General features: G+C 59.3%; 1 protein-coding gene across 10 annotated transcripts; it reads left to right on the top strand.

Annotated features, from left to right (window-relative positions):
* The first annotated feature begins 1,157 nt into the window (after window positions 1–1,157).
* On the top strand, window positions 1,158–24,502 carry ATG2A (autophagy related 2A). Of its 10 annotated transcripts, none has more exons than XM_021925324.2 (41): window positions 1,158–1,438; window positions 3,886–4,048; window positions 4,148–4,300; window positions 4,457–4,559; window positions 4,979–5,114; window positions 5,249–5,347; window positions 6,725–6,821; window positions 6,899–7,063; window positions 7,165–7,305; window positions 7,853–8,090; window positions 8,174–8,321; window positions 8,420–8,512; window positions 8,943–9,098; window positions 9,213–9,456; window positions 9,774–9,870; window positions 10,005–10,164; window positions 11,259–11,401; window positions 11,484–11,623; window positions 11,709–11,893; window positions 12,342–12,492; window positions 12,730–12,929; window positions 13,070–13,150; window positions 13,417–13,523; window positions 13,610–13,702; window positions 15,569–15,639; window positions 15,865–15,941; window positions 16,539–16,703; window positions 16,818–16,944; window positions 17,030–17,244; window positions 18,113–18,321; window positions 18,576–18,711; window positions 20,278–20,484; window positions 20,736–20,837; window positions 20,932–21,016; window positions 21,106–21,241; window positions 21,337–21,409; window positions 21,585–21,667; window positions 22,173–22,294; window positions 22,426–22,580; window positions 23,605–23,757; window positions 23,838–24,502. In XM_021925324.2, the coding sequence occupies exons 1-41, from the start codon at window positions 1,268–1,270 to the stop codon at window positions 24,072–24,074; spliced, it is 5,817 nt and encodes a 1,938-aa protein (XP_021781016.2). In that variant the 5' UTR covers window positions 1,158–1,267; the 3' UTR covers window positions 24,075–24,502.
* The last annotated feature ends 209 nt before the right edge of the window (window positions 24,503–24,711 follow it).

The raw sequence follows: 24,711 nt of genomic DNA, 5'->3' as shown, positions 1-24,711 counted from the left end.
AGCCTGGGTGACAGAGCAAGACTCCGTCTCAAAAAGAAAAGAAAAGAAACATAATTATCTATGGCTGTTCCTGAAGTTGCCCATGATGTAAGAGGTTTTGTGTGGCCACCCCCTACAGAGCAATGGTTGGCAAACTTTTTCTGTGAAGGGCCAGAAAACAAATATTTTAGGCTTTGCAGGCCTCTGTCTCAAGTACTGAATTCTGTTCTTGTAGCAAGAAAGCAACCCTGGAGAGAACTTGAGCAAATGAGCATGGCTGTGTGACACCAAAACATTATTTATAAACACTGTAATGTGAATTCCATATGATTTTCATATGCCATGAAATGTTCATTCTTCTTTTGATTTTTTTCCCTAACCTTTTAAAAAACATAAAAACCATACTTAGCTCACAAGCTGTACAAAAACAATGCCCCCCTGCTTAAAGGAGGCAGAACCCATTCTTTGATTTTAGGGCTAGAGATATGAAAAGCTATTATTATTCCAGAGAGGTGCCTAAGGCCTGATTCACGGCAGAGAGAAGGGAGGGTCAGTTAATCTCCCGCTGAGCATTCCGGGGTGAGGAGGGAAAAAAAGACCTTCCTTGGTGATGGACTCAGAACCTTTATTTTTGTTTGTTTTTGAGGCAGGGTCTCTCTTGTGTCTAAATCTCTTTTCTTACCTGTAAAGCGGTGGCAATAATCCCTACCTTGAACGATTGTTAAGAGGGCTCAATGAGATAAAGGGTGGTAAAGGATTTTGCAAAATGCAAATGTTTACCCACTTAATTGTTTCCACAGATGCGCGCTTAAGATCGCGCACTGAGTTTATTCCTCTGGGGAAGGCTTCTGCGAAGTTTGATGGGACACTGTACCTTTAAATCCTCCCCAACCACTTAAAGTGGTTGGACGAATCAGCACATGCGCATTCCTTTGCGGGGCCGGCACCTGGAGCAACAGCCTTCCCAGAGCCTGTAGAAGGAAGGTTAAAGGTCCGCCCACACAGTACTTTACGCAAGCGTAAATCATGATTGAGGGCACTATATCATGCAGAGAGCCCAGTCCCTTTTTCGCGCCCGAAGGCTCCGCCCCGCGCAGCCAATCAGTAGGCCTCACCCTTTGCAATAGCCAATGACAGTGAGCGTAGGGGCGTGGCTGGGCGTCCGGGGGCGCGGCCTGGCGCCTAGAGAAGCGGCGGGGCGAGCCGGGGGCTCTAGTGAACAGCAGAGCCGGACGGGGATCGCCGGCGGGCGGCAAGCGGAGGCGGCCCGGCCCCGGCGGTCTCCGAGATGTCACGATGGCTGTGGCCATGGTCAAACTGTGTGAAAGAGCGGGTCTGCCGCTACTTGCTGCACCACTACTTAGGTCACTTCTTCCAAGAGCACCTCAGCCTGGACCAGCTCAGCCTCGATCTGTACAAGGGCAGCGTTGCCCTGCGAGACATCCACCTGGAAATCTGGGTGAGAAGCCAGGCCCGAGGCCAGGAAGGTGCGGAGGGCGGGAGCGCAGCGACCTGAGGCTCCCTGCGGAAAGATCGGGCCGGGGGGATCAGGCACCGGGCGTAGAGAGGCCAGGGGAATCTTGCCGTCTCCAGGCGTCAGAGGCACCCCGGCTGGCTGCTTCAGTTCCTTACCAGAGCCAGAAACTGAGCGGGAAGGGGTTTCCATCTCCACAGGAGGAGAAACTGAGGCTGGAGAGGGCGAGATCACCTGTCTGGAGAATGCAAGACAAACTCGTCGAGTGTGGGGGCTGAGTTAAGGAGGGTGGCCGAGGAGGGGCTGGGGAGGTAGCATAGGAACCGAGCTGGGCCAGGGCAGTGACAGACTTGGGCCTGTGCAGCTGGTCGGGGAAGCTGGTAGGGGTCCGGAGCCCTGGCGAGGACACCTGTGGATCATGTGCCCTGACCTCTTGACCCCACGGTCCTGGGCCCGTAGGTGGGATCAACAAACCACTGGATGTGTATGTCAACAACCGCGTCAGCACCAGTGTTGATCAACACCTTGTGTGCCTGGGTCGCTGCCTACTTCCTGTTTTTGGGAGAGTGGGATGGGCTAAGTGGGTGTCTAGGGAGGGACTGGATGGCCCCCACCCACATCTCCCACCCACCCGCCGGGGTCAGTGTCCCTGCCTCGAGGGGGGCCCTCGAGGAAAGGTTGGGAGATCTGGCTTCAAGCCTGGAGGAGGCCAAGGGAGATGCCAGAGAGGCCAAGAGGTGTGAGGTCTGGGTCAGAGACTTGAGGCTGGGAATGGTAAGGAGCCCTGACTCACAGCTCAGCTGACCTGGGGAGCTTTGAAGGAGCCACCAATTAGAGGTGCGTCCTGGTCAATCCACCAGGTCCAGAGCAGCAGGGGTGGGCATGGAGGCAGGGACTTCTCAGTTTTGTGGCTGGACTCAGGGGTCTGCTAATCTGGATGGAAGAGCTAGGCTTTGGGGGTAGGCCAGGCCCTGGTGAGCAAATGTGGGGTAGGATAACCCTCGGCCCTGAACTGGGGGCACCTCCCAGTGGCCTGCTGTCTGTGAATTATGGTGTAGGAAGCCCTCTCTGACCTGTAACCTTAGCCTCTAAGGCTGGTCTGAAAGACGGCCCAGACTTCTAGGCTGCCCCTTTTTTATTTTATTTTTATAGAGACAGGATTTCGCTATGTTGCCCAGGCTAGTCTTGAACTCCTGAAGCGATCCTCCCACCTCAGCCTCCCAAAGTGCTGAGATTACAGGCGTGAACCACCATACCCAGCCCTAGGCTTCCCCTTTTTACTTTCAGCTCCAGAAAACGCCCCTACTTGTGTTCCCTGCCCTCTTGCTGGGGGTCAAATTGGCTTCTCTAGGGCCCTGGTAGAATGCAAGTGCTTTCTTGATAACCAGCCTCTCCTCCCAGCTCAGCCTGCAGACCCCACCTTGAAGGCCCCCAAAGAAGCTGAGTGCCTAGGACCTCTGAAGTGGCCTGAAGAGAGAGAGGCCCGGATCCCAGTCTCAGTCCCTGTTGTATACTGGGTGACTAGATTAGTCCTGTCTCTAGGCCTCAGTTTCCCGAGCTGTGGGTCTCTGGGTGAGGAATTTGGACTCCATCTGCTCTGCCATGTGCTTTTTTATTCTTGGATCCAACCAGTTTACTGAGGCCCTTTCTGGGTGGCATCTGGGGTCACGGGGGAAGCAGGTGGGGTACAGCCTTCAAGGAGCTTCCTGGTTGGCAGGGGTACAACTCCAGCATGGACATTTTAGCCAGGGGCTCAGCCTTGTGCCTCACAGAGAGGTACAGCTACACTAGGTGTTTGGGGTTGAGGGGGGGTCCCATCTGGCATCAGGTCAACCCCTCTCTCCTGGACACTGTCCCTTTGAACTCTCCTCACCCAGGGTGAACATGGGTTTTCCAGACTCTGCCAGACATGTACCCTTGTTGTCCTGTGCCTGCAACACACCACCTTCTACCAGCGCCTATCCCCCTCCCTTTATTCTTCAGCTTGCCCCTCCTCTGACACACCAGGCTGGGTTAGGCGTCTTCCCCATGGCCCCCTCACCAACCCCCAGCATCTGCTCACCTCTCAGTTTCATCCTAGTTGCTCTGAGTCCCTGGCTGGAGCCTAGCTTGGCTGGGGAATGAAGACATTTTATTTACCCATCTAGTCTCAATGTCAGCATGTAGAAAGTACTCAGTAAATATTATCTTGAATTAAGTGGTGAGGGAAACATTTGCTCTGGCTTGAAGGATTAGGCATCTTTGGGTGATAGGGTGGGGGGGCTGGCCTGTAGCAGGGGACAGCATGAGCATAGGTAGGACCTTGTAGATAATACGTGGAGGGACGGGGCAAGCCAAGGGTGCTCTCCAAGGCACCGTGGCCAGGTAAGCCTGTGCCAGCCTGTGGGCTTTGGGGTTTCCCTGAGCTGGTTTTGTCCCTTGCTTGCTCCCAGTCTGTGAACGAGGTGCTGGAGTCGATGGAGTCACCGCTGGAGCTGGTGGAAGGCTTCGTGGGCTCCATCGAGGTGGCCGTGCCCTGGGCTGCTCTGCTCACCGACCACTGCACAGTGCGCGTGTCCGGCCTCCAGCTCACCTTGCAGCCCCGCCGGGGTCCAGGTGAGGGCAGGGCAGGCTGGGGGCAGGCAAGTGGGGAGGGCCAGGGTGTCCAGGACCTGACTGAGCCAGCCTGCCTTGAGACCCTGTTTCTCCCTACAGCGCCAGGGGCTGCCGACTCACAGAGCTGGGCCTCATGCATGACCACAAGCCTGCAGCTGGCCCAGGAGTGTCTGCGGGATGGGCTACCAGAGCCCTCTGAGCCACCACAGCCCCTGGAGGGGCTGGAGATGTTTGCCCAGACCATTGAGACTGGTGAGCAGGCCCCTCCTGGCCGCCCTGTCCCCTGCCCCTCCATGGCACACAGGACAAGGGCTCCAGACAGCGGCATGGCCACCTGGTGCCCAGATGGGAAATTTTGCCTCTCTTTTGCTGCTCCACTTGACCTGAGACCCCTCCCCGACTCCTCAGTGCTTCGGAGGATCAAAGTGACCTTCCTGGACACTGTCGTGAGGGTGGAGCACTCTCCGGGTGATGGGGAACGTGGTGTGGCCGTGGAGGTCCGTGTGCAGAGGTAAGGGCAGGGTGATCTGGGGTGGACTTGTGTGAAGAGAGGGAGTGGGAGCTGCTGAATGGTCCCCACCCACAGCCTAGGTTCCTGGGAAGAGGCAGGGTGGGTCTGGGTGGGCCTCGGTGGTGGTAGGGCTGGGGAGGTGGGCTGTATCGTGAGCCCGGACTGGTGTCCAGAGGCTGGGTGATACAGGCCCAGAGTGGCCGAGGCCCCAAGAACCAAGTTAGATGCTGAGGGTCTGAGGAGCAAGGGCTGGCCTGAGCCTCTGAGCTGGACATGGCGGTTCAGGGCGGCCTGGGTAAGATGGGGCAGTTCTGCAGGCCAGGCTCCCTGACCCCGTGCCCCTAGAACAGAGCACTGTGTGGAGAGAGGGGCTCCAGGCCTGGGGTGGCCAGGGCACGGGCTGACCCTACACTCTCCAGACTGGAGTACTGTGACGAGGCAGTGCGGGACCCGAGCCAGGCGCCGCCGGTGGACGTGCATCAGCCGCCTGCCTTCCTGCACAAGCTGCTGCAGCTGGCGGGGGTCCGCCTGCACTACGAGGAGCTCCCCGCACAGGTGAGTGGGCTCTGATTCTCACAGCCCCTGTCTCCTATCCCTTGAGCCCTCTGACCCCCCTCCCATCCTTCCTGACCATCCATCTCTGACCCCATTTTCTCAACCTTCCCCTCTTATATCCTCCCACCTCCCAGGAAGAGCCTGCAGAGCCCCCCTTGCAGATTGGCAGCTGCTCAGGGTACATGGAGCTGATGGTGAAGTTGAAGCAAAATGAGGCCTTCCCTGGCCCCAAGGTGGGTCCCCAGGCTCCTGGGGAGGAGGGTGAGTACCCCATCTCAAGACGACTCCTCCTCAGCAAGGCTGATTATCCACAGACCAGAGTGGGGATGTCAAGTAGGGGATTTACTTCCTTCTTGGCAGCTAAAGAAACTGAGGCTATAGGCCAGGCACAGGGTTCACGCCTGTAATCCCAGCGCTTTGGGAGGCCGAGGTGGGTGGATCATCTGAGGTCAGGAGTTCGAGACCAGCCTGGCCAACACAGTGAAACCCCCGTCTCTACGAAAAATACAAAATTAGCCAGGCATGGTGGCGCATGCCTGTAATCCCAGCTACTCGGAAGGCTGAGGCAGGCGCATTGCTTGAACCCGGGAGGCAGAGGTTGCAGTGAGCCAAGATTATGCCATTGCACTACAGCCTGGGCAACAAAGTGAAACTCCCATCTCATTGAAAAAAAAAAAAGGCCCGGGCCTTGGTGGCTCAAGCCTGTAATCCCAGCACTTTGGGAGGCCGAGGCAGGCCGGGGATCCGCGAGGTCAGGGTCGAGACCATCCTAGCTATTCCTGAGGTGGAAACCGTCTCTAATAGAAATAGGCCAGGTATGGTGGCTCAAACCTATAATCAACACTAGGAGAGCGAGACAAGGCGGATCGAGTCCGGGGAGATGGGGGCCATCCTGGCCCAACAGGGTGAAACCCGTCTCTGCTAAAATACAAAAACTAGCCGAGGCGGTGGTGAGCCTGTAGTCCAGCTACTCGGGAGGCTGAAGAGGCGGAAGAATGGCGTGAACCGGAGGCCCAGGAGCTTGCAGTGAGCTGAGATCCGGCCGCTGCATTCAGCCCTGGGCTGCAAGGCGAGACTCCGTCTCAAAAAAAAAAAAAAAAAAAAAAAAAAAAAAGAAATACAAAAAAGCGCCCGGTAGCGGTGGCTCAAACCTGTAATCCCAGCACTTTGGGGAGGAGGCCGAGAGGCCAGAGGCTGGGATCCGCGAATCAGAGGAAGTCAAGAGACCATCCTAGCTAACACAGTGAAACCCGTCTCTACATCTAAAACTTAACCCGAGGCTGAGGTGGCGAGCCTGTAGTGCTACTCGGGAGGCTAAGGGGCAGGAGAATGAAGCGTGAACCTGGGGCCAGACTTGCAGTGAGCTGAGATCAGCCACTGCCTCCAGCCTAGGTGACAGGCGAGACTCCGTCTCAAAAAAAAAAAAAAAAAAAAAAGAAAAGCATGAGGCAGAGAGGTCAAGCTGTGGCCCGGTTCATACAGCTAGCTGGTAACAGAGTTTAGTTTGGCAGCCAGCATCCTGCTTTCCCAGGGCAAGGGCAGGCGGGTGGTAGCTCTTAGAGGAGCTGGGTGGCAGGCCTGGGCTCCATGGCTACCCCCTTGGCCCCCAGTTGGAGGTAGCGGGACAGCTGGGCTCCCTGCACCTGCTTCTGACCCCGAGGCAGCTCCAGCACCTTCAGGAACTGCTCAGCGCTGTGAGCCTTACAGGTGAGGCCTCTGGGTGGCATGGGGCTGGGGTGGCTGGGAGGGCCAGCCAGCCCAGACTGAAGTCTCCTCCCCTGCAGACCGCGAGGGCCTGGCTGACAAGCTGAACAAGAGCCGCCCGCTAGGTGCCGAAGACCTGTGGCTGATTGAGCAGGACCTGAACCAGCAGCTGCAGGCCGGGGTGGTGGCTGAGCCCCTCAGCCCAGACCCCCTTACCAACCCCCTTCTCAACCTGGATAGCACTGGTGGGTGTGGAGTCGGACATGGTTGGAGGGGCAGCTAGTGTGGGTGCAGGAGCCTAGGGGCTGGGGCCGGCTGTCCCTGACACTCCTCACTTCACCCACAGACCTCTTCTTCTCCATGGCTGGCCTCACAAGCAGTGTGGCCTCAGCCCTCTCTGAGCTGTCCCTCTCCGATGTAGACCTGGCCTCCTCTGTGCACAGTGACGTGGCCTCCCGCCGGCTCTCTGCCCAGGCCCACCCAGCTGGTGAGTTGGAGCACCCTGGAGGTACTCCAGGGATAGGAAGGACTGGAAGAGGCCTTAGTGCTGTGGGATGTCAGGAAACCCCCAGCGATGCCTGGATATCTACCATCTGTGACTTGGTTCCCTGGGGACCAAACGAGGTAGTAGCTGGTGATATAGTGCACAGAGCCCAGGTTTTTCAGTCATTGATCTTAGTCAAGCACTTAAACTCTCTGAGACTCAGCTTCCTCTTCCATAGGAGGAGAATGGTGAGATGGGCCTTTGCCAGGCTGTATATTTGGGTTCAGGTTTATTGAGAGCTTATTGTAGGTGGGTGCTAGGCTGGGTGCTTCATCACATCCTATCCTTCCAGCACCCTGTGGAGGGTTCAGTTGAGCCTGGGCAGAGGGCCTGGCCTACTGGAGGCACCGGTGTCACCCCTGCGTGACCAAGCCTTCTGCCAGAGCCACATGGTGTGGCAGACTTGGCCTCCCAACCCCCAGCAACCATTGCTCCACGTGGGGTACCCAGAATCTCTTGGGAGCCCCTGGTGAAACCTCTGTCCTCTCAGGCAAGATGGCCCCCAATCCCCTCCTGGACACCATGCGCCCTGACTCGCTGCTGAAGATGACCTTGGGGGGTGTGACCCTGACCTTGCTTCAGACGTCTGCCCCATCTTCCGGACCACCTGACCTCGCCACGCACTTTTTCACCGAGTTTGATGCCACCAAGGATGGGCCCTTCGGTTCCCGAGACTTCCACCATCTTCGACCACGCTTCCAGAGGGCCTGTCCCTGTAGCCATGTTCGGTATAAGCCCGAGGCCAGGGCCTGAGGATAGACCATCGGAGTTCCCTAAGTGCACCTTCTGATGCCTGTCCTCTTTCCCGCAGGCTAACGGGCACAGCCGTGCAGCTGTCCTGGGAGCTGCGGACAGGCAGTCGGGGTCGGCGGACAACCAGCATGGAAATGCGCTTTGGGCAGCTCGAGGTGCTGGAGTGTCTGTGGCCCCGGGGCACCTCCGAGCCTGAGTACACGGAGGTGAGGGCAGAGACAGAATGTGTGCGAGGCGGGGTCTGGAGGTTTGGGTGGCTGTGGGGCCAGGCCTGACCCTGTGTGCCTCCCGGGTCCCACCCCAGATCCTGACCTTTCCTGGTACCCTGGGCTCCCAGGCCTCAGCTCGGCCCTGCGCCCATCTGCGCCACACACAGACCCTGCGCCGTGTGCCTAAGGTAACCCACCCGCTCCAGGTCACCAGGCTGTCGACTGCTCCCCATGGCATGTTGACCCCACCCTGGCCTCTGCCATGGCCTCCTCTGCTGCCCAGCCCTGTCTCTTTTCCCCTGTGCTCCACACCTCACCATGCCAGGGCCTTCAAATACCTGCCTGGCCCTTCCCATGCCAGTCTCTTAGCCTGGTCATGCCCTTGCCCTGTCTCAACATGGCAACCCCTGCTGGGCCTCTGTGGCTAAGAAAGGCGCATCTCGGGCGGCTTTTATAAATAAACAAGCACATTGTGTGCACTGGGCAAAGGTGGGGCAGGCGTCCTCAGTGCCCTCCTGGCCCCTGCTCCAGCTCTTCTCCCACTACCAGAGAGGGCCTTCCTATCCCACACGCCGAGTGCCACTCAACCCTCACTGACCTGAACTCCCTCGCCCTCAGAGCCGACCCCGGCGCTCAGTTGCCTGCCATTGCCACTCAGAACTGGCCCTGGACCTGGCCAACTTCCAGGCAGACGTGGAACTGGGGGCCGTGGACCGGCTGGCTGCCCTACTGCGCCTGGCCACTGTAACTGCCGAGCCTCCAACTGGCCTGCTGGTGAGAGGCCCTGCCAGGGCCAGGCCGGGGTCGGGTGCAGGGCCTGGGTTCTTCGGCTCTTGGTCACAGTGGGAGGGGCTCTGACGGCAGCTCTGACCCGGAATCCTCCTGCAGACAGAGCCCCTGCCGGCAATGGAGGAGCAGACAGTATTTCTGCTTTCCGCACCCCGGGCTACACTGCGACTGCGCTTCCCCATTGCTGACCTGCGGCCTGAGCGGGACCCCTGGGCGGGCCAGTCTGTGCGGGCTGAGCAACTTCGGCTGGAGCTGAGTGAGCCCCAGTTCCGGTCAGAGCTTAGCAGTGGGCCTGGTCCCCCAGTCCCCACCCGCCTGGAACTCACCTGCTCCGACCTACATGGTAAGAGCTCCCTGAGTGACAGAACCTGGGGCGAGAGGCCTGGCTTCTAGGAGAGGTGGGCTTGGGGCCATGAAAGGGGCCCATTCACAACCCGAGCAGCCCCTAGCCCAGGCCTTTACCAGCTCTTGGGGTCCCAGCACTGCCAGTCCCTGGCCTACTTGCCAACAGGTAGGGTGGACCCTTTGTCTCTGGCTTTCTCTGCCCACCACAGTGTGTGTGGAGTCGGGGGCACAGCTCTGAGCCGACTTGGGCATTGGGGAAGAAATAGGAAAAGTCAGCAGTGATGACGGCCCTCCCACTTCCCCATCCCCCTTTAGGTATCTATGAAGATGGAGAGAAGCCACCTGTCCCCTGCCTGCGTGTCTCCAAAGCCCTGGACCCCAAGAGCACTGGGCGCAAGTACTTCCTGCCCCAGTAAGTAGGGGCTCTGGACGGGGCCCAGGAGAGGAGGGTTCTACTGCTGAACTGGCCCTGGACCTGGCAGGGGGCCAGTTTGGAACTGGGTGCTGGGGACCCTGAAGGCCAGTGACAGGCCTGTGCCTCGGCAGGGTAGTGGTGACTGTGAACCCCGAGTCCAGCAGCGCACAGTGGGAGGTGGCCCCGGAGAAGGGAGAGGAGCTGGAGCTGTCAGCGGAGAGTCCATGTGAGCTGCGGGAACCTGAGCCTTCACCCTTCTCCTCTAAGAGGACCATGTATGAGACAGAGGAGGTGAGGCTTGGCCCTACCTCTTCCCAGGACCCCCTCCTGCCCACCGCCCGGGTTCCTGCCAGAGGAGCCACCTGTGTGGCTGCGGGCCAGGGCAGCATGACCCCATGGGGTGGGCATGAGCTGACCCGAAACCAGTGAGGATTTCGGCTCTTCCATTCTTTCCAGCCAATCAGAGTCTTTCTGAAAGGGCACTGGTGAGGGTAGGCCCCAGGGAGCATGGGTCCTCCATTGGAAAGATCAGGTCCCACCCCACCTGAATGGTCGATCAGCACTGTCCACTTGGAGAGGCAGTTAAGGGCCAGGCTCTGCCACTTGGTGGCTGTGTCACCTTGGGGAGTTCCCTGACCTTGAAGAGTTACCTATAGATGAGTTTGCTCCCCTGGAAAATGGGCACCATGACCTGTCTCTCTTTTTTTTCTTTTTTTTCTTTTTTGAGATAGAATTTCGCTTTGTTGCCCAGGCTGGAGTGCAGTGGCATTATCTCAGCTCACTGCAACGTCCGCATCCCAGGCTCAAGCAATTCTCCTGCCTCAGCCTCCTGAGTAGCTGGGATTACAGGTGCCCGCTGCCACGCCCGGCTAATTTTTATATTTTTAGTAGAGACGGGGTTTCACTATGTTGGCCAGGCTGGCCTCGAACTCCTGACCTCAAATGATCACCCGCCTCAGCCTCCCAAAGTGCTGGAATTACAGGCGTGAGCCACTGCACCCGGCCTAATTTTGTATTTTTAGTAGAGATAGGGTTTTGCCATGCTGGCCAGGCTGGTCTCGAACTCTTGACCTCAAGTGCTCTACCCACATAGCCCTCCCAAAGTGCTAGGATTATAGGCATGAGCCACTGCGCCCAGCCTAACCATGACCTGTGTCATAGGCTTGCGGTGGCGATTAAAGGAGTTAACATACCTGAAGCCCTTAGAACAGCACAGGTGTGCCATCAGCACTGTATCCATATGGCTATCGTGCATCCCCAGCAGAGAAGGGCTCCTATGAATGAATGAATGATGAACAATAGGAGGGCAGGACTGAGACCAGAGACAGGCCCCAGCCAGCATCTCTAAGATGGCCCTCCTGCTCTTTCCCCCTCACCCTGTCCAGATGGTGATCCCAGGAGACCCTGAGGAGATGAGGGCGTTCCAGAGCCGGACCCTGGCACTGTCTCGCTGCAGCCTGGAAGTGATCCTGCCCAGTGTCCACATCTTTCTGCCCAGCAAGGAGGTCTACGAGAGCATCTACAACAGGTGGAGACGCGGGGCCAGCGGGGCGGGACGGGACACGGGTGGGCCTGGCCTCCCTTACCTGCCGTCCACCCGTCCATGTCAGGATCAACAACGACCTGCTCATGTGGGAGCCCGCAGACCTGCTTCCCACCTCCGACCCCGCCGCCCAGCCCTCTGGCCTCCCCGGCCCCTCAGGCTTCTGGCATGACAGCTTTAAGATGTGCAAGTCAGCCTTCAAGTTGGGTATGAGAGGTGCTTGTGCTGGGCTAGAGGGAGGACCCCCAGGTCTGGGATGGGCCAGGCTAGCCCTCCCCGGTCTCCTTCCCAGCCAACTGCTTTGATCTCACCCCAGACTCAGACTCGGATGATGAGGATGCCCACTTCTTCTCAGTGGGGGCATCAGGCGGCCCACAGCCCCCTGCCCCTGAGGCCCCAAGTCTTCACTTGCAGAGCACCTTCTCTACACTGGTGACAGTGCTGAAGGGGCGGATCACAGCCCTCTGTGAGACCAAGGTGAGTGCAACCCCGGGCAGGTGGGTCCCAAACTTCAGAGCTCCCGTTGGTGGCAGAACAAGACCAGCACGAGCAGCTCCAGGTCAGGAATGTGGAGAGCAGGAGGCCTAAGTGGGCAGTGCCAGCCCACCCATGCCAGCCTGCCCATCCTATCACAGCCCATCAGCTCCTTCTGACCCCCTGCTGTATGTAAAGCACCATGCTAGGAGTCGGGATGGGCATGGCGCACCCACCATTCCCACTCCAAGGAGGCAGAGTGGGCAGACCCGGCAGAGATTATTTTTCTCCTGGCAGAAGAGGCAAGTGCCATCCAGGGCCTCCAGCAGCGTCCATGGTGGAAACTGGAGCTGACCCCCTTAGGCCAGGGCTCCAGGAGCCGCCAACCCCCTGAGGGTTTGAGAGATGCTGAGTGCAGCTGGGGAAGCCACGCTGTGTGCTCCTTCTGCAGGACGAGGGTGGCAAGCGGCTGGAGGCTGTGCACGGGGAGCTGGTGCTGGACATGGAGCATGGCACCCTCTTCAGCGTCTCCCAGTACTGTGGCCAGCCAGGACTCGGCTACTTCTGCCTGGAAGCTGAAAAGGCAACGCTCTACCACCGAGGTGTGAGGCCTGGGGCGGGTCACCGCTGGGGGCCAGGCTTGGGGGTGGGGGCGGGTCACCGCTGGGGGCCAGGCTTGGGGGTGGGGGGGGGTCACCGCTGGGGGCCAGGCTTGGCGGTGGGGCAGGTCACCGCTGGGGGCCAGGGTTGGCAGTGGAGGGCTTTCAGGATGGAGGTGGGCCCTGGGTGGAGTGGGTAGCCAGTCGGCTTGTCAGGGGGCTCATGAGACCCTTCCCCAGCGGCCGTGGATGACTACCCACTGCCCAGTCACCTGGACCTGCCCAGTTTCGCTCCCCCGGCTCAGCTGGCCCCGACCATCTACCCATCGGAGGAAGGGGTGACTGAGCGGGGAGCCTCAGGCCGCAAGGGCCAGGGCCGGGGCCCCCACATGTTGTCCACTGCTGTGCGCATCCACCTGGACCCCCACAAGAATGTGAAGGTACGGGCTTGCCTGCCAGCCACCCCTCCTGCTAGCCTGGGCTGCAGCCCCGGTGCGTGGTGGGACCCCAGCGCGCGGTGCGGCCCCAGTGCGCGGTGGGGCTGGCCTCCGCACTGCCCTGACTGCACCTCCACCCTCAGGAGTTCCTGGTGACACTGCGGTTGCACAAAGCCACCCTGCGCCACTACATGGCCCTGCCCGAGCAGAGCTGGCATTCCCAGGTGAGCATGGGTAGCCTGGGAAGTCACATGGCCCAATGACTCTGGACTTCTGTTTTGGGCAAGTAGGTCTCTAGGTGGGAGGAGGCCGGTGGGAGGAACATGGACTGGGCCACAGCTGACCTTGGCCGGAGCTCCTGGGCAAGGGGTGTGGGAGACAGCTAGTGGGCAGAAAGTGAGGTACCAGGCAGGGGCCAGGACAGGGAGGGGTTAGAGGAGGGAAGAGGCCACCTGATCCTCACCGCCTCCTCCTGCCCTGGCCTCTGAAGCTGTTGGAGTTCCTAGATGTGCTGGATGACCCTGTGCTGGGCTACCTGCCCCCGACGGTCATCACCATCCTGCACACACACCTGTTCTCGTGCGCCGTGGACTATAGGTACTGGGCTGGGAGGGCCCGGGGCTGGGGACAGGGATGGACTCTCAGGTATAAGGAGCCGTTCCCAGCCCGAGTATCACCCCCAGGCCACTCTACCTCCCTGTGCGTGTCCTCATCACCGCGGAGACCTTCACTCTGTCCAGCAACATCATCGTGGACACCTCCACCTTCCTGCTCAGGTATGTAGGCCGCCCCACACCGGGCCGCCCCACCCTCGCCAGGCCGAAGCTGGCTGCCAGCTGTGTGTCCGCTGGCACTCTCGGTTTTAACGTGCACTCGGGTGATGATCCCATTCTCAGGAATGTGGATTGTTTCTGCCTTCCTGGAGGGCAGTTGGACCCTCCTGATCAGAGCCTTATAAGCATTTGTGCTCTCTGACCTGGTAATCTCACGTCTGGGGGCTGTCCTGGGATATGAGAATAAGAGAGGTGGAATTTAATGCTTACATAGTATAAGTTAAAACAGTCAAAACATATCAGTTTTAGATACGTTTAGGTATACAACCCGAGCAAATAAGCATGGCCCACCTAGTAGGTGGAAAACCATGCAAGGATTAAGGTAAAGCTGAAGAATCACTTGAAAATATAACAAGATGGAGGGCGCGGTGGCTCACGCCTGTAATCCCAGCACTTTGGGAGGCCGAGGCGGGCGGATCACAAGGTCAGGAGTTCGAGACCAGCCTGGCCAATATGGTGAAACCTCGTCTCTACTAAAAATACAAAAATGAGCCGGGGGTGGTGGCAGGCACCTGTAGTCCCAGCTACTTGGGAGGCTAAGGCAGGAGAATCACTTGAATTCAGGAGGCGGAGGTTACAGTGAGCCGAGATTGCGCCACTGAACTCCAACCTGGGTGACAGAGCGAGACTCCGTCTCTAAATAAATAAATAAATAAAATATAAGAAGATGCCACAGTATAGTGTTTACTCAAATAACATGGGATACAGGACTACGTACGTTTTAAAATCAGCTCATGAAGGCATGTTTATATATGTCTCTGCGTGCAGCTGTAGAGAGAAAGTTTGGAAGGTGATGTGTGTGGTGGTTTTCTCGGAATTAGGGATTAGGAATGATGAATGATTTTTTTATTTTCTTTATTCTAAAATATCTTAAAGGAGTTTTCATTATGTTACCCTTAAAATAAGGACTTTTTTTTTTTTTGAGACAGAGTCTCGCTCTGTCAGCAAGCTGGAGTGCAGTGGCATGATCTCGGCTCACTGCAACCTCTGGCTCCTGGGTTCAAGCAATTCTCCTGCCTTAGCCTCCCGAGTAGCTAGGACTACAGGCACCCACCACCACACCCAGCTAATTTTTGTATTTTTAGTTGAGACAGGGTTTCACCTTGTTGGTCTGGCTGGTCTCGAACTCCTGACTTCGTGATCCGCCTGCCTTGGCCTCCAAAGGTGCTGGGATTATAGGCTTAAGCCACCATGCCCGGCCCTTGTTATTATTATTTCTTTTTGAGATGGAGTCTCACTTTGTCACCCAGGCTGGAGAGCAGTAGTGTGATCTAGGCTCACTGCAACCTCTGCCTCCCTAGTTCAAGCGTTTCTCCTGCATCAGCCTCCAAAGTAGCTGGGATTACAGGCACCCGCCACCATGCCCGGCTAATTTTTGTATTTTTAGTAGATACAGAGTTTCACCATGTTGGCCAGGCTGGTCTCGAACTCCTGACATCAGGTGATCCGCCTGCCTCAGCCTCTCCAAGTGCTAGTATTACAGGTGTGAGCCACTGTGCCCAGCCAAAAATGAGAACTTATTTTAAAGGAACCACAAATGCAGTAGGGGGAAAAATGGACACCCCTTTCCAGGACTGTCATGAGGCCCCATCGAGGTGTCGGAACTGCAGGCACTTTGAGAGCTGCAAGTGCTGCCTGCCTCCCACTGCCTGCTGTCTGGGCCTTCTCCCCATTGTGCAGGCAGGAACGCTGAGGCTGGAGGGGCCTGTCCATACCACTTCCTGTGGGCTTGGGACCCCTCTGCTCGGCTCCCGTGGAGCTGCCACCTGCAGTGGTGCCCGGGCCCTTCTCAGCCCTGTTCCCCCCCAGGTTCATCCTCGATGACTCCGCCTTGTACCTGTCCGACAAGTGTGAGGTGGAGACCCTGGACCTGCGGCGAGGTGGGCAGGGCCGGGACTGGGCTCCCTCCCCTCTGAGGGACCACCGCCCCGGCCACACCCAGAGCAGCCAGGTGTCTCCCCGCAGCTGCTGGCCGGGTCCTTAGCTCCCACGCATAGCCCGCACAGCAGGGGCTACACCCAGATCAGCCGGATCCTTCCCCCAGGTGCTGGGGCCGGGGCCGGGTGGAAGGGGGCCACAGGACCTTTCTCTCGCCTCTGCTGCAGATTATGTCTGTGTCTTGGATGTTGACCTCTTGGAACTTGTGATTAAAACCTGGAAAGGGAGCACCGAGGGCAAACTGGTAAGTGAGGCTGTCACTCTGGCTCCTGGAGCCAGAGCAGGTGCAGGGGCCAAGGGATTCTTTAGGGGCCACTGCTTCCTCATATGCCCGGGCTCCGGACACAGTTCACACCTGCCCTTCCTGGGCTGCAGTTAGCACCCCTCCTGCAAAGGGCCACAGTACAGCCCTGGGGGGGTCCCTTGATGCTGGCTGAATGAGTGAATGGGTTTCAGTCCTGCCACCAGAGGACGCTGCAGCCAGGGTATCAGCAAGGCCTTGGGAGTCAGCCGCCTTCGTAGGTCCCCGGGTTCATCTGTGAGATGGAGATAACTGGCCCTGCCTTGCTGGGCATGCAGAGCCCTTCACGGGGAGTGGGGTAGGGTGGGTGGGCACCCTCCTGCTTCCTTGGATGGCCCTGGGCCAAGCCCCTTTCACCCTCTGGGCTCAGTTTGCTCACCTCTTCATTGGAGTTACTGGACAGGACATCCACTCCAGGAGAGACCATCCTTGTTCTGCCTGTGGCGGGGTCAGAACTGCGGTGCCCTCCCAGCGAGCAGGTGGGGCCAGCAGGCAGCGGCCCCTGTGCTCACATAGCTGCTCGCCCCGCCCCGCCCACAGAGCCAACCGCTATTCGAGCTGCGCTGCTCCAACAACGTGGTACACGTGCACAGCTGTGCCGACTCCTGTGCCCTGCTGGTCAACCTGCTCCAGTACGTAATGAGCACGGGTGACCTGCATCCCCCACCCCGGCCCCCCAGCCCCACGGAGATCGCCGGCCAGAAGGTACAGGTGAGGCCTGGCCACACAGGCTACCAGAGTCTCGGGCCTGGGGTTGGGGGAGCCCTGGGGGCCGCTCTCGTCCTGTCTCACTCATTGCTCCTCCCCTGCCTGGCCCAGCTCTCGGAGAGTCCTGCCTCTCTGCCCTCGTGCCCGCCAGTGGAGACGGCCCTCATCAACCAGCGCGACCTGACCGACGCCCTCCTGGACACCGAGCGCAGCCTGCGGGAGCTGGCCCAGCCTTCAGGTGGAGTGGGGGTGCTGTGGGGACAGCAGACACAGTCAGGCACCCCCTGTGTGGGCGCCTCTCCAAACTGGCCTCTCTCCTATAGGTGGCCACCTCCCTCAGGCGTCGCCCATCTCGGTCTACCTATTCCCAGGTGAACGGAGTGGGGCCCCGCCCCCTTCACCACCTGTCAGGGGCCCTGCTGGCAGCTTAGGGTCGTGCTCAGAGGAGAAGGAAGATGAAAGGGAAGAGGAGGGCGATGGAGACACCCTGGATAGTGATGAGTTCTGCATCCTTGACGCTCCTGGCCTGGGCATCCCGGTGCGTGGTGGGATAGGTGGACTGGTTTGCTGTCCAGGCAGGTGTGCTTGGGGTGGGGATGGGACACTCAGGGGTGGTTGCCTGGCCATCTGGAGCTCCTGTGGTGAGAGAAGCAGGCAGGAGGTAGTCGCCGTCACCTGGGGACACGGTGCTAGGTCTGTGCTGCCCTAGGGAGGCAGCCCTGATGCTGGGCTTTGATGGAGTGGGTAGATTTCCAGAGGAAAAGGAAGCCTGGTGTTCTGGGCAGAGGGACTGGGACATTCAAGGAATGGAGGAAGAGGAGAGGGGAGTTAGCGAGAGGGGTGGAGGATGTGGCTGCAAGGGCCGGTGGGAGTATCTGAACTCACTGAGGTCTTAGGAGGCAGGGCTGGCAGGAGCCTGGGACTCTCAGGCTCTTCGTGAACAGACCACTCAGGCATAGGCTTGGGGATAGCAACCCAGGAGTGTCATCTTTCATCAAAAATGGGGAGGAGGCCAGGCATGGTGGGTCACGCCTGTAATCCCAGCAGTTTGGGAGGTCAAGGTGGGACAATTGCTTGAGTCCAGGAATGAGAGATTAGCCTGGGCAACATAGTGAGACCCCTCTCTACAAAACAAAATAAAATTAGCCAGATGTGGTGGCACATGTCTGCAGTCCCAGCTACTCAGGAGGCTGAGATGGGAGGATCGCTTAAGCCTGGGAGGCAGAGGTTGCAGTGAACTGTGATTGTGCCACTGCACTCCAGCCTGGGTGACCAAGCATTACCCGACCCTGTCTTTTTAAAAAAGAAAAAAGAAGTGAGACCAGGGGAGAAACAGGAGCTGGAGCTGGGGTAGCTGGGCTGGATCGAACATCTGTGTCACACATCTCCACCTGGCCTCCCTGCAGCCACGAGACGGGGAGCCTGTGGTGACACAGCTGCATCCCGGCCCCATCGTTGTGCGGGATGGTTACTTCTCACGGCCGATTGGCAGCTCGGACTTGCTGCGGGCACCTGCCCATTTCCCCGTGCCCAGCACTCGGGTGGTGCTACGTGAGGTCTCCCTCGTCTGGCACCTATATGGGGGCCGAGACTTTGGCCCCCACCCCGGCCACAGGTGAGAAGGAGCGGGTGCAGGTGGCAGCTAGTGAAGGTTGGGGCTCAGGCTGGTCCAGCTCTGACTTTCAGCAGCTGGAGACCTTGAGCCCCATCCACCCCAGGTGGGCCTCAGTTTCCTCGTCCTTCCTTATCCCACCTGCCTGCCAGGACTGGGGCTAGCGGGGGTCTCTTGTCCCAGGCTAAAAGGCCTGCTGAGGACAGGGAGGGAATCGGGTTCCTCTGAGTCAGCTTGGCCCCTGTCCCTCTTCCCAGGGCAAGAGCTGGCCTCTCGGGCCCCAGGGGCTCCCCTTCCCGCTGCTCTGGCCCCAACCGGCCCCAGAACTCATGGCGCACGCAGGGGGGCAGCGGGCGGCAGCACCATGTCCTCATGGAGATCCAGTTCAGCAAGGTGAGTGGGGTGGCGAGTGCCCACTGCACGTGTGTGTCATGGAACCACGGGCCTTGTTCTCGATGTCACGTGTAGCAATGACTAACGCAGAGGAAAACCCCTGCCTTTGTAGTGGAGGAAGCCAGGCAGGGACCAAGCTATATCGAGTGTGTCCGATGGTGAAGAGCGCTCAGGGGAGTCTGCAGGGGTGGAGGAGACAGGTGTGCTGGGGAGGGTCTGGAAAGTCCTCTTCCGGAGGCACCATTTGAACAAAGACCTGAACAAGTGGGGATGTGAGCCAGGAAGAGTTTTCAGGCAGAGAGGACAGCGTGAAAGCCGCAAACTGGGGCCAGGCATGGTGGCTTATGCCTGTGATCCCAGCACTTTGGAAGGCCGAAGCGGGCAGATCACCTGAGCTCAGGAGTTTGAGACCAGCCTGTCCAGGCAGGTGTGCTTGGGGTGGGGACGGGACACTCAGGGTGGTTGCCTGGCCATCTGGAGCTCCTGTGGTGAGAGAAGCAGGCAGGAGGTGGTCGCCTGGCAACATGGCAAAACCGCATTTCTAAAAAATAAAATTAACCAGTTGCAGTAGTGTGCACCTATAGTCCCAGCTACTCGGGAGGCTGAGGCAGGAGAGTGGTTTGAGCCCAAGAGGCAGAGATTGCAGTGAGCTGAGATCGCCCTACCGCATTCCAGCCTGGGCAACAGAGTAAGACTGTTTTAAAAAAAAAAAAAAAAGCTGCAAGCTGGAAGCATCCTGGCCTTTCCAGGAGCAGCAGAGCCTGTGCATAACCAGCGACCCAGAATATTTCTTTTGGGTCTTACAAGAGACGAACCCCCTCAGGGCTTTTGAGGAGAGGCCTCTGTGGGACGGGGCTCTGCAGCACTCAGGGAGGGCTGTTGAGCGTGGGCAGGTTCAGGAGAGCCTAGATGGGGGCTGGCCACAGGTTTGGCTGCAGATCGGGTGTGGGAGATGAGTGTCAGAGCAGGGGACCAGGGGCCTCTGAGACCTGATGGCGAGCCGGCAGGTGTGCAGGAAGAGGGGGAAGGAAGGCTCTCCACGGAGAGGGGCCACGAGAACAAAGTCCTGAAGGCAAAACAGGCCTGGACTCCTTGAGTGGCAGAGACCAGTGCAGCTGGCATGGGAAGCAAGGGCAGGGGCAGGTCTGGAGGGAGAGGCAGGTCTCTGCTGGACATAGAATAGAGAAGGGGTTGGGGCTGGGCGTGGTGGCTCATGCCTATAGTCCCAGCACTTTGGGAGGACGAGGCAGACAGATCACCTCAGGTCAGGAGTTCAAGACCAACCTGGCCAACATTATGAAACCCTGTCTCTACTAAAAATACAAAAATTAGCTGGGTGTGGTGGCACATGCCTATAATCCCAGCTACTGGGGAAGCTGAGGCAGGAGAATCGCTTGAACCCGGGAGGCAGAGGTTGCAATGAGCCGAAATTGTGCCACTGCATTCCAACCTGGGTGACAGACTGTCTCAAAAAAAAAAAAGAAAGAATACAGAAGGGGTCCGGACCAGCCCTTCCCTCCCTCTTGGGGCCCTGTTCACCTGGCCAGGCCTCTGTCCACCCCACAGGTAAGCTTCCAGCACGAGGTGTACCCAGCGGAGCCAGTCACAGGCCCTGCAGCCCCTGGCCAGGAGCTGGAGGAGCGGCCGCTGTCCCGTCAGGTGTTCATCGTGCAGGAGCTGGAGGTCCGAGACCGGCTTGCCTCCTCCCAGATCAACAAGTTCCTGTACCTACACACGAGTGAGCGGATGCCACGACGCGCCCACTCTAACATGGTACGAGCGGCCTGCACCGTCCACCCTGGGGCAGGGCATGGGGCCATCAGGGACACATCTTCACACGTGCACGGATTCACACACATACACGCATTTCCCACACGAACACCCAGGTTGTTTATAAGCCTGGGAGGAGGGCAGAGCTAGGGCCTGTGTTAGCGAAGGGAACAGTGTGTTCAGAGGCCGGGTGACTGGGTGAGCTGCAGCCCCAGAGGCCTAGCAGGCATCCGGAACTCACCCTCTGCTCCCAGCTCACCATCAAAGCGCTGCATGTGGCCCCCACCACCAACCTGGGTGGGCCTGAGTGCTGTCTCCGCGTCTCGCTGATGCCCCTGCGGCTCAATGTGGACCAGGTGAGTGAGTGGTCCAAGTGAGGGCAGAGTCCAGGGTGACCCCACTGTCTCCAGGCCTCTGAGTCTGATCCGCGCCTGAACCTTTCCCCTGCAGGATGCCCTCTTCTTCCTCAAGGACTTCTTCACTAGCCTGGTGGCCGGCGTCAACCCTGTGGTCCCAGGGGAGACCTCCGCTGAGGGTGAGAGGCTGGGCCGGGGAGGGGAGCATCTGGGCCTTCTGTCTTCCAGGACAGCCCAGGTTCCCAGTCTGTGACCTCCCTTCCCCTAGCTCGCCCCGAGACTCGAGCCCAGTCCAGCAGTCCCCTGGAAGGGCAGGCCGAGGGCGTAGAGACAACTGGCTCACAGGAAGCCCCAGGCGGTAGACACAGCCCCTCCCCTGCTGACCAGCAGCCCATCTACTTCAGGTAGGCTGCTGGACTGTGGGTGGGGGCTCCTGGGCCAGATTGCTGGGAACCAGGCCAGTGAGCAAAGAACCCCCTCTTCCTGCTCCCCTGCCCAGAGAGTTCCGCTTCACATCCGAGGTCCCCATCTGGCTGGATTACCATGGCAAGCACGTCACAATGGACCAGGTGGTAAGTGGGGCGGTCAGATGGGGTGGCCATGTGGGGTCAGCTGTGGCTGAGTCCCTCTGGGGGCCAGGTCTTGCATCCAGACACCGTCAGGGCCAGGGTGCTCTCCAGTGGCTCCCATGGGCTGGCTGGCTCCCTGAGTCCCATCGGGTAAACCTGGATCCCCTCCCTCTCCCAGGGCACTTTCGCTGGCCTCCTCATTGGCCTGGCCCAACTCAACTGCTCCGAGCTGAAGCTAAAGCGACTCTGTTGCAGGCACGGGTGAGTCCCCAGCACCCTAGCCTCTCTCCAGGGTCCCTGATCTTCCCCTCTGTTCTGGTCCTGAATGGTTGTGTGGCCTTGACCAAGTCATCACCCTTCTCAGGGCCTCAGTTTCTCCTCTGTAAAAAGGATGCAGTTGGCTGGGTATGGTGGCTCATGCATTCAGGCATTTGAGACCAGCCTGACCAACATGGTGAAACCCCGTCTCTACTAAAAATATAAAAATTAGCCAGGCGTGGTGGCGGGCACTTGTAATCCCAGCTACTCAGGAGGCTGAGGCAGGAGAATTGCTTGAACCCAGGAGGCAGAGCTTGCAGTGAGCCAAGATCGCACCACTGCACTCCAGCCTGGGCAGCATCCCTCTGCACATGACTGGGTGGGACCACAGGGAGGGTAGGAGTGCCCACAGGACTTGCCACAGGGGTACTGAGTCCTCCTGGCCCCACAGTCCCTCCATGTGTGGCTCTGCCTCACCTTCTGCCTCCTCACCTCCCTGCCCTGCCAGGCTCCTGGGTGTGGACAAGGTGCTGGGCTATGCCCTCAACGAGTGGCTGCAGGACATCCGCAAGAACCAGCTGCCCGGCCTGCTGGGAGGCGTGGGCCCCATGCACTCGGTTGTCCAGCTATGTGAGTGCCTGGGTTTGGAAGCCCTTGGAACTGCTTTTACCCTTGGGCAACCTAGAAGCTGCCACTGGGAATAAGAGGAGGAGGTGGGGGCAGGGCAGCCTCGGGTGTCTCTGAGCGCTCCTTCCCCCTAGTCCAAGGGTTCCGGGACCTGCTGTGGCTGCCCATTGAGCAGTACAGGAAGGATGGCCGCCTCATGCGGGGGCTACAGCGAGGGGCTGCCTCCTTCGGCTCGTCCACGGCCTCTGCCGCCCTGGAACTCAGCAACCGGTTGGTACAGGCTATCCAGGTGAGTGGGTGCCCTGCATCTGGGCTGTGCAGGACAGAGCAGCTGGAGCCCTCTGCACCACAGCTCCCAGGTTCTGTCCTCAAAGGTCTTCTGAGAGTGGGCAGTCTGGGTATGACAGCCCTACTTTATAGAGAAACAACTATGGAGATGCTAAGTGACTTGCCTGGGGCCTCCAAGGCAGGTCTTCCGAGGCCCACAGGGGTTCCTGTGCAAGAGTGGGAGTGCCCCCCAGGCCTTCAGAGCCCACTGTGTCTCCTGCTCATGGCATGTCTTGTAAAGGGGGGTGGAGGACGGCTGTGTTTGCAGACTAAGAATCTGAGGCCCAAGGGCTGCCCTGGTTCCTTCAGGCCATGCACTTCACTAGGCCAGAGGGACCCCAGGGAAGCCCCGGAGCCAGTCTCGTGGGCAGTTGTCAGATGAATTCTGTAGGGGACTGATGGTCCTAGTGGGCTAAGGGGTGAGTGCAGGTGCATGGTACGTTCTGGAATCTGCAAGCTCAGACCCCAGCAGGACAGAGGGCAGGGCTCCAGGGGAGGTGGGAGGTATGCGTGGCCACCAGGGAGCCCCCGGGAGTGTTCAGTCAGGTGGGAAAGAGTGATGCCAGGTGAGGTGCTGGGCAGAGGATCTGGCGGACAGAAGGAAGGATGGGCTCCCTGACCATCTTGCAGGGGCATCTGGGGGGCGAGACAAGGAGCAGTCAGTCTTAGGTGTGCAGCTGTGGCAGCTGTGCAGAACCTACTGAATGTGGCAGTCAGCAGGAAGAGAGGTTTGGGTTAAGAAGATTTTAGGAAAGTACCCTGAGGAGTCCCATGTTCCTAGATTCCCTGAGCGGAGTGGCAGATGCCTAGGAAGGGGAGGAGGAGTGGGAGGAAGTAGGAAGTAAGGCTGAGCAGGACTCCCTGGGCCAGCACAGTGACAGGCGGGGAGGCTGAGGGCTGGCGGGGTCTCAGACTGTCCTGGGGGCCTGGGGCCGACATGTGTGCCCCAGCCAGCTGTCCTCATCCAGTGCTCCCATGTCCCCCAGGCCACAGCCGAGACCGTGTATGACATCCTGTCCCCGGCAGCCCCTGTCTCCCGCTCCCTGCAGGACAAGCGCTCTGCGCGGAGGCTGCGCAGGGGCCAGCAGCCTGCCGACCTGCGGGAGGGTGTGGCCAAGGCCTACGACACAGTGCGAGAGGTGACCAGGCCCCCACCCTGCCCCAGTCCCCCATGCCCATCTCCTCATGCAGACCCCACCCTGACCTCTGTCCTCCACAGGGCATCTTGGACACAGCTCAGACCATCTGTGACGTGGCATCGCGGGGCCATGAGCAAAAGGGGCTGACGGGCGCCGTGGGCGGCGTGATCCGCCAGCTGCCCCCGACCGTGGTGAAGCCGCTCATCCTGGCCACAGAGGCCACGTCCAGCCTGCTTGGGGGCATGCGTAACCAGATCGTCCCCGACGCCCACAAGGACCACGCCCTCAAGTGGCGCTCGGACAGTGCCCAGGACTGAGCTTGGGGCACCCGGCACCCAGAAGGTGCTGCCCACCGTGCTCCTGAGCCTCCCAAGAGCTGCAGCACACGGGTCCGGCCCGGCCTGGCCCCTCAGGGGATGGCCACTGTGAAGGACGCCTTCCCGGCCTGCCCGTTGCCAATCTGCTGTGAGACGGGGGCCTCCCTGCCTTGGGGCCTTAGCCCTGGCTCTGCACTTTTCCTCCGGGGAGAAAGGACACTGCCCCTCCCCCCACCTGGGCCCACACCGCTGCCTTCTCCCAGGATGGAGGCTTTTGTACCCTCGGACCCCATCCCACTCAGCCAAGTGTCTTTCTGTGTCTGGGGGGAGGAGGGGATGACATCCGTGTGGTTCGATGTATCATTTTTAAGCTCCGTGAGCGCGTGGGTCAGTTTCTGCATGAAGTGGAATAAACTGCCCACCGCCAGCCCCCCTCTTAGATCCTCTGTCCCTGCGAACCCTGGCCTCAGCCTTGACCTTGGCTCCGCCCCAGATCCCACCTCTTCACCCAGCACCTCCCATGTCACCACCAGGGGTCGCCACGCCTCCCGGCCTTGCCCAGCAGGTCAGGGCACAGGGGGGACCCAGAGGCACCCAGCCCTGCACCCCTTCCGCTGGCTCTGAGCTCTGCCTTGCC

Source organism: Papio anubis, chromosome 12, assembly GCF_008728515.1.
Source record: "Papio anubis isolate 15944 chromosome 12, Panubis1.0, whole genome shotgun sequence".
Classification (NCBI taxonomy): Eukaryota; Metazoa; Chordata; class Mammalia; order Primates; family Cercopithecidae; genus Papio; species Papio anubis.
This window is presented reverse-complemented; position numbering and strand designations above follow the sequence as displayed.

Excerpts from the sequence above, each read along its gene's own strand:
- ATG2A (XM_021925323.2), top strand. The coding sequence starts at position 1,268 with ATGTCACGATGGCTGTGGCCATGGTCAAACTGTGTGAAAGAGCGGGTC. Across the intron at positions 15,942-16,538 it reads GGAGCACCGAGGGCAAACTG|AGCCAACCGCTATTCGAGCT; the intron begins GTAAGTGAGGCT and ends CCCCGCCCACAG. Across the intron at positions 16,710-16,817 it reads TCGCCGGCCAGAAGGTACAG|CTCTCGGAGAGTCCTGCCTC; the intron begins GTGAGGCCTGGC and ends TGCCTGGCCCAG.